At 38.3% G+C, this 8,613-nt stretch overlaps 2 protein-coding genes across 3 annotated transcripts; both read left to right on the forward strand.

Annotated features, from left to right (window-relative positions):
* The first annotated feature begins 391 nt into the window (after window positions 1-391).
* Window positions 392-3,609, forward strand: LOC107945592 (cation/H(+) antiporter 15). The gene is made up of 3 exons (XM_016879650.2): window positions 392-803; window positions 888-1,879; window positions 1,991-3,609. The coding sequence occupies exons 2-3, from the start codon at window positions 1,223-1,225 to the stop codon at window positions 3,272-3,274; spliced, it is 1,941 nt and encodes a 646-aa protein (XP_016735139.2). The 5' UTR covers window positions 392-803; window positions 888-1,222; the 3' UTR covers window positions 3,275-3,609.
* A 51-nt stretch (window positions 3,610-3,660) lies between these two features.
* Window positions 3,661-7,472, forward strand: LOC107945593 (pheophytinase, chloroplastic). 2 transcript variants are annotated; one of them, XM_016879651.2, is made up of 6 exons: window positions 3,661-4,110; window positions 4,455-5,168; window positions 5,777-6,003; window positions 6,456-6,647; window positions 6,761-6,917; window positions 7,098-7,472. In XM_016879651.2, the coding sequence occupies exons 2-6, from the start codon at window positions 4,473-4,475 to the stop codon at window positions 7,338-7,340; spliced, it is 1,515 nt and encodes a 504-aa protein (XP_016735140.1). In that variant the 5' UTR covers window positions 3,661-4,110; window positions 4,455-4,472; the 3' UTR covers window positions 7,341-7,472. The 2 variants fall into 2 exon arrangements, with proteins under 2 accessions (XP_016735140.1, XP_040962583.1); XM_041106649.1 differs by having other exon boundaries at window positions 3,796-4,110; window positions 4,409-5,168.
* The last annotated feature ends 1,141 nt before the right edge of the window (window positions 7,473-8,613 follow it).

Below are 8,613 nucleotides of genomic sequence, written 5' to 3' on the forward strand. Positions count from 1 at the left end.
TTCTTTTCTTTTTTGCAAAATGAGATATAAGTCGATTGAATGGGTTGAAATTGAAACCTTGGTGGATTCAATAAATATATTAAAATTGAGTAGTAAAAAATTAGATTGGATAGATAAAAATAATTTCATATATGTTTCCAAAATTTTATTTAAATTAATAGTTGATTTTAATTCTAGCCCCCTATTATTAACTTAAATTAACTATATAATAGGAAAACAAAATAAATATAAAAACAGCGTAGAAATGTTTTAAAATAAGAAATTAAAAATTAAGTAGTCTAAAATTAGCATGTTGCAGCGGGGATGGTGTTCTGGAAGCCGAAAATTGGATGATGAACTGAAAGGGAAGAAAGCCACTAACAAATGGATAAATTAAGACAAAAGTTGAGTTTCAGGGATAGCAACAACTTAAAATAACAAGGAGAAGAACATAGTTGGAAGTTGCTAATTTCCAGACAAAATAAATAGACACCAATGTTGGTGTATGCATTAGATTAATTGAAGCAAAAAGGTCATAGGTTGTTGGGGGTGAAGGGATAGAGAGAAGAAGCAACCAAATGAGCCATAGCCAAGAATTCTATACCAAAGGAAAGTATAAGATAATCTATGGCATGAGAAATGAATTTACGATATGTTATAATGAAACCAAGCCTATTGTGAACAATTACTGGCAATCCGTGAACCCCATGATGAAAACGCTTCCCATCTTTTTGCTGCAATTAAGTGTGGTCATAGCCATTGGTCGTGTTTTTATGATCGTCCTCAGGCCTCTTCGCCAACCTCGCTTTCTTTCTCAGCTTCTTGTATGTATATGTATATATTTTGGATATTTTGTTTTGTGATTAAATTAAGAAATAGCTAATTACTTGGTTCATGCATGCATGTAGGCGGGGGTTCTGCTAGGCCCAGGTGCGCTGGGAATATCGGGCAGGGTAGCTAATGATCTTACTCCTTTTGAAGGGAGCATGTTTCTGGAGACAATGGCCAACCTTGGGGTAACATTCTATATGTTCCTCGTGGGGCTGGAGATGGACTTGACCCCAATTCAAAAAATGGGAAAAACGGCCTTGAGCGTTGCCATTTCTGGTATGCTTTTGCCCCTGGCTGCAGGAGTGGGATTACATTCCATGGCGCTGCAACGACAAACCGTACGCGCACCAGAGATGGGGCATACTTCTGGTCCATTGCCCTTACCCTAACAAGCTTTCCCGACTTAGCTCGAATGCTTTCAGACCTGAAGCTCATGTATACGGATCTTGGTAAAACTGCCTTGACAGCAGCCGTTGTCAATGATCTCTCATGTTGGTGTCTTCTGGTGGTAGCTGTAAGTTTAATCAATGGGGAAAAGGAGTTGTATGTGGCGATCCCAGTGTTGGTGGGCATGACAATCTTCTGGTTTTCGTTGCGTCCGTTAATCCGTAAGATACTGAGATATATATCAGCAACCAGCAAAGAAGCAACAACTTCGGATAAGCACATATATTTCATTCTATCATTGGTGTTCCTGTCTGGATTTGTGACAGAATTATGTGGGGCGCATTCCATTTTTGGAGCTTTTATGTTTGGACTGATGATACCCGGAGGAGAGCTAGGGACGACCATCATGGACAAAGTTGAAGAGTTCGTAGTGGGGATTCTGCTGCCCCCTATATTCTTGATTACCGGCACCAGAACCAATATCCAGTACATTTTTGCTGACTATTCTGTTGGACTGGTCATCGCAGTTGTACTTCTGGCTTCCTCTGCCAAGATTATAAGTGCTCTTCTTGTTTGCCTCTACTTGAAGTGCCCTGTGCGGGATGGCTTGGCCCTTGGTGTCCTCATGAACACCAAAGGTGTTCTTGCCCTCATTATTCTTAATGAAGGACGAAACATGAAGGTGGTTATAATTTTTCCTCTTTTTCTTTTATCATCTAAGACAGTCATTAGTTTACTTATAGGATCCATCTCTCTCTCTCTCTCTATATATATATATAAAATATTATTTCAGGGTTTTGACCAACAAACATTCTCTTGGATCGTGGTTGCCATAGCGTTTATGACCGCCATTGTTGGCCCGATTGTGAGTTACACTCACAAGTCTGAAAGGCATTTAAAGTACATGGATAGGCACTTAGAGAAATGTAAAACAGAAGCACCAATTCGAATCCTTGCATGCGTTCATTCCACCAGAAATTTGTCGGCCATGATTACCCTCTTGGAGATTTCAAATGCTACAAGAAAATCCCCGGTTATAGTGTTTGCTGTTCATTTGGTTGAGCTGGCAGGGCGGGCTTCTGCAATGCTGATTTTCCATGATAAGGATAAGACGGCTGATACGGGACAAACTTGCAGCCGAGAAAAAGCTGAGGCGGAGCAAATAGTGAGTGCCTTCGAATCCTTTGAGGACAACAACCATGGGGCCACTGTTAAGCCACTAACAGCAGTGTCCCCTTACGCCACCATGCACGAGGATGTCAACCATTTTGCACTAGACAAGATCGCCAATATCATTCTGATCCCATTTCACAGGCGATCCGATCCAGTTGGTGGATGGACGGAAGAAAATGTTCAGCACAAGCTAGTGAACCAAAATTTGTTGGCCACTTCACCCTGTTCCATCGGTTTGCTTGTGGATCGTGGTCTATCGAGTTTCGCGGAATCACAAAAAGGCACGCAGCATGAATGTCGAATTGCCATGTTGTTCGTTGAGGGAACTGATGATCGTGAAGCATTAGCTTATGCGTGGAGAATGGCAGGCACTCCAAGCGTAACGCTTTCCGTAATCCGATTCGTACCAGGAAAAGATGGTTCGGAGTTTATGGAGAACTCAGGAGACAATGAGGAGGAGCCAGATATTTTCACAGCTATGTTTGAGAGAGAGACGCAGAAGCAGCTTGATGATGATTACATAAACCAGTTCAGGTTCAAGACAATGCATGATCAATCTATAGCTTACGTTGAAATACAGGTTAATAGTGGAGACCAGATTGTATCGGCCATAAGTAGTGAGTTCTACGATTTCGATTTATACGTAGTAGGAAGAGGACATGGTAGCACATCCCAATTGACAGCAGGGCTATCAACCTGGAGTGAATTCCCTGAATTGGGAGTTATGGGCGAGACATTAATTTCAATGAATTTGGAAACTCCAGCCTCAGTTTTGGTAGTGCAGCAATCTCATCCTGTATCATCTGGATCAAAGAAGTTCACCTCCAACTCCACCAAGGATGTTTTTGGAAATAAGGGGGTACCAGCTTTCGTGAATCACAGAAAGTCGGTTGATGGTTTTTGATCAAAAATCATATGATGGAATGACACTCCACTCACTACCCATTATCTTCTTCCTTTTGCTGCTGATTATATGAAAATGAGAATTCATGCTTCACAAAGTTTCAATGGTGGATACTTCATACATTATTTCTTTTGCATTTAATAGTTCATACCAAAGATGAAACTAAACATTTCTGATTTCTTTCTTTTGTTTCTTGCTCTTGTACTCCCTAGCTGTTTGAATAGGAAACCCTGATATATCCCTTTCTTTAATTTCCCACCCCCTCATATGTGTGTATATATATATGTAGGTCCTGGTAAAACTTGGGTTATAAATAAATACTTGGTTTTCTTTTATTAGAAAAAATTGTTGTTAAATGTGTAAGATGTGGCAGTGGCATGCATCATTAATTCATTACCGACAGCTTAAGAGTGAAGACAAAAGAACCCAAGACCAAACAAAAACACTGTGTTGAAAACATGATTGATATTTTAATGGTAGGCACTTTGGTTTGTAGTTTGGTCAGTGCTGTTTGCGTATGGATAATTATCTCTTCCGGGTAGGTTGCTCTGCGGCCGATAGTATCATCTTTTTACTACAACTAAAGAGGTGTCTCTTTAGCAGCCAATTCCATGTTAAATTTCTCATGAACGAGCGGTGAAAGTGTAGTTGCAGTATTCGTAGCTTTTCTTTTATTTTTTGTATATTGTTGGCATTTTATAAGAAGACGAAGCTTTGAAGCAACAAACTTTCTCTTCTTCTCTAAAGATTGTGCTGGAATCTCCTGAATTCGCCCAAATACTTTCAACCAAAGAACACTGCAAACCTCAATGACACTTTGTATTTAAGAATTGAAGGTAAAAATATCCCCCACTTCCATTTTTTATTATAAACCAATCTTGTGTTTTTGCTGATTCATCAATTTTCTTCCATAGTTTATGGCTCTATTCATTTCTTGCATGAATTTAGCTCGTACTTGAAAAAGAAAAATAGACTGCTAGACAGTTTTGGATTATTGCTATTATTATGGTTTTTCATTGATGAAATAATTTGTTGCAAATCCTTGATTGAAACGATCAATCAATTTAGTAAACAGGCTCTAGCTAGAAAGTTTCTTTATCTGCTTTTTCTTCTTTATTTGTAATTAAACTGTAGGTAAAGTGAAGCTTTTGCTAAGATGTTTCCTTTTGCTGATAATCAGAGAGCAAATTTTCTAAGCATGGAAGTAGTCTCGCTGCATTCCCCTCCATGCTGTCATTTAAACAGGAGATTATTAGTAAAGAAAAGATCAAGTAGACAGCAAGTAAAAATCCCTTTGTGTAGAAAACGAAGAATTTTGTGTAGCAAGGTTCATTACAGAACTGAGTCACGGGCATTATCTAATAAAGATCACTCTTTGCTGAATGGGAAAGTTACAAGGCCATCCAAGCCTGTTGAAGGGTTCAGTGGGGATTCTAATGGTTACGTGATTGGTAGTGAAGATGAAGTTGGAAGCATGTCAGGAACTGGGGATTCAGTAACCATGGTTTTGATTCCAGGGCTGCCTGATGAGTCCAATGGTGAATGTGGTGCTCCAATCAGTAGTTGCTTCTGGGAGTGGAAACCTAAATTTAATGTGCATTATGAGATATCCGGTTCTCAAAATGTGAATTCTCCGCCGTTACTCTTTCTTCCTGGTTTTGGTGTTGGTTCTTTTCATTATGAAAAGCAGCTCAAGGATTTGGGTCGTGATTATCGGGTATGGGCAATTGATTTTCTTGGGCAAGGCATGTCATTGCCTACTGAGAATCCCACATCCTCCTCCAAGGAGGAGGATCTTGTGTGGGGATTTGGGGATAAAACTGAACCATGGGCTACTGATCTGGTTTACTCTATGGACTTATGGCGGGATCAAGTTCTCTATTTCGTAGAAGAGGTACTATAGACTTGCATTGTAACTTTAACCCGCTCTTCTTTTGTAACGCATAGCTTGTCAAGCATACAGATCATATATCTTTGTTGCATGCATCTTTATTTAGATCATAGTACTGGTGCATTTGAGACTTCATGCTACATTTGCTTATTGCCATGCCTTTTTGTTTGTGCATTTTCTCAAGGTTACACCAGTTTAAGGGGAAGTCGTCCTTCAATTCATGTTTACAAAAATCTCGTTTTATCGTAAGGCTGTTTTAGTTTGTGAGTGTGCTAATTATTGCATTGCATGACCTTTCAAGTCTTTTTCTACTTTCTCACTTTCAAGAGAACTGATTGATGGTTGTGAAAAATACTATTAATCCAGGAGCACGTTAGTTGCAGGAAGAGATCCACATCCTCGTATTTATATCTGAGATTGTGAGCAATCTGCAATGGCACTTGAACATCTCACCTTAAACAAAAAGACTAGTCTAGGGATAAATTCTCGCATTCTAGCTAAAGTGGCTTTAGGATTTTGATTTAGTAATCAAGTAACTTTCTGGTTCAAATAAACGAATGCATTGATATAAAATAAAAGCTGCAATATTGACCTTAGCTTCTCTCTCACAGGTCATAGGTGAACCAGTTTACCTCGTAGGGAACTCACTAGGAGGATTTGTTGCTCTATACTTTGCAGCACGTAATCCTCAATTAGTGAAGGGTGTTACACTACTTAATGCAACTCCTTTTTGGGGATTTCTACCTAATCCAATAAAATCTCCTAGACTAGCAAGGATATTTTCATGGTCTGGAACATTTCCTCTACCAGAAAGTATCAGAAAGCTGACGGAATTTGTGTAAGTTCCTTATTCTTTGGTATTAGATTATATGGAGCTCTCATCATGTAACCACCATATTCCATCAGAGTTTAAACCTAGCAAGTTCATTTTAAACCCCATAAATGGAGCTCCCCACCCCCACCCCCTCCCCCAAACCCAAACCATGTTCCTAAGATTTTATAATACTTGTATAGAGTTCGATTGTATATAAGTTTAGATAAGCACAGAAGTATAACTTCCCTAAAGTGGAAGATCCTGGTTTGGTTATGTTATTGACGTTTTCACTTGGAAAAGAGGTGAAGTTATTTTGCAGTTGTTTCCTTCATTTTGAGAGAAAATTTATGGGAGTCTCAGAAAGGTTGTATTTGATATCTTTTAGTACTCCAGTCTAGAAGCAAGTTGCTGCACTCTACTTACTTCAAATCTCTTATTGCTCTTACTGGGCTTCTTCTCCCACTTTTTGATTTCAGCTGGCAAAGGATAAGTGACCCTGAATGTATAGCAGATGTACTTAGACAGGTATATGCGGATCATTCTTTAAATGTTGACAACGTGTTTCATTGTATTCTTGAGACAACACAGCATCCTGCTGCTGCTGCATCATTTGCTTCAATCATGTTTGCTCCTCAAGCACAGCTTTCCTTCAGGGAGGCTTTATCAAGGTATGTGATATGAGTAGCTTTGAACTCTTGTATGGAGAAATCATGTGCATTCTATGTCGAAAAGATAGCTATCAGCTTCACATGATGAGCTTTGAGTATCTTGTTACTTTTAGGTGTGATATGAACGGCGTGCCTATATGTCTCATGTATGGAAAAGAAGACCCCTGGGTGAAGCCTGTGTGGGGTCTTGAGGTGAAAAAGCATGTTCCTGAAGCTCCGTACTATGAGATCAGCCCAGCAGGGCATTGCCCTCATGACGAAGTTCCTGAGGTATGTTGTCACTGGTTCACCGCCTGCTTTTCACATCTAATCCCTGATAATAGAATCTTGTAGCATTCTTTTCTTTCAGCGGTAGTCCATAGGTAATAAGGTGGTGATTGATACTTGGTTGTTGGAAAGAGCAAATGGAATCTCAGCGCTTGTTATGTTTTGCCATTTTGGTTAATACAGGTGGTAAATTATTTGCTACGTGGATGGATCAAAAGCCTGGAGTCTCAGGGTGCAGCTGCATTACCCTTGCTAGATGACATGCAATCTGAAAATATTCAGAGTAGCATTGCCAAGGACTTGGAATTCGTGAGGCAAGGATCAAACAAATCTGTGATTGTGCGATTTATGGGATCCAGCTTCTCACTTTGGAACAGGATGGAATCCTACTTTACATCTCGCTTTGCCAAGTTGGAAACCAAATAGCAATAACAGACTAGTGCATTCTTTTTCTCTCTCTTTTACTTTTATCCATGAGATCATGTAAATTTCATATACATTCTAACGTGTTTGTATGTGTGATTTCATATATGACGGGTTCCAAATGAACCCTGAATACGGATTTTGGGTTCGCTGTGTGTGTGTGCACGGGCTTGAAAATATAACAAATCACGGTTTACTTCAAGTTTCATGGCAATTGGAAAAGAATTGCAGCAAAGGCTTTCGGAAGATGACGTACTTGAGAAGAAAAACACGTGCGTTGCTAATGTTATCCCTTCATTAAGATCCAAATGAAGCAGCCACCAATGGGTTCTCCGGCCAAAGGCTTTGATCGTTTGGTTCCTAGGCAAAAAATTAAATCGCCAATAATAGTATAAAGTATAAAGTTTTAGCTTGAACTTTCCCATTATTTCCTCCCCTTTTTTATCCCTTTTCAACACTCTTTCTCTACAAATGGGGGCAAATAGTCCGGGAGAAACCAACTACCAAAAGTAAAGAACCTACCAGGTTAAAAAGAGGTAATAATAATAATAATAATAATAATAATAATAATACCTTAAGAATAGTGTGTATTTGTCTTAAAGCAGAAAAGCAAAATTATTACTTATACCAGTGCATGTTTATTTAGTTTGAATACTATTTGTGGGTGATAAATGGATTTAATATCCAATGTAAGGGTATTCAAACTTCAATTAAAACTGAATTAACTGACCAAATCAATCTAATTTGATTAATCGGTCAATTAATCGATCTAGTTCGATCGGAGGTCAGTTAAAAGTTTGTTAAAATATCAATTAACAGTTAATTCAGTTCAAAAATCAGATAATTAACCAAACTTAATAAATAATATTATATATTATTTGTTTTAGACTATTATTAGTTCGATTAATTCGATCAAATGAACATTATAATTTTTTTTACATGCTTTATACTTGTTTTAACAAAGAAAACACAAAATATATAAATTTCAATTAATTCGGTTAACCGACCGAATTAACCAAATTATTTCAATTCAGTTAAATTTTTTTAAAAAAATTTTGATTCAGTAAACAATTAAAGAATTAAAAAATTCGATCAATTCTGTTAATATTAATTCGGTTCGGTTAAATTGGTTAACTGTTTGAACACCCCTATAAAGATGGGCCATGATTTTTGTCTTTCCCACGAGCAAGCACTCTTAAGGCTTAAAAGAAATGCCACAAAAGAAAATGCAGAAGAGAGTGCTTAAATATAGCTCAAAGAAAAGGAGTGACACTAT

Source organism: Gossypium hirsutum, chromosome D12, assembly GCF_007990345.1.
Source record: "Gossypium hirsutum isolate 1008001.06 chromosome D12, Gossypium_hirsutum_v2.1, whole genome shotgun sequence".
Taxonomy (NCBI): domain Eukaryota; kingdom Viridiplantae; phylum Streptophyta; class Magnoliopsida; order Malvales; family Malvaceae; genus Gossypium; species Gossypium hirsutum.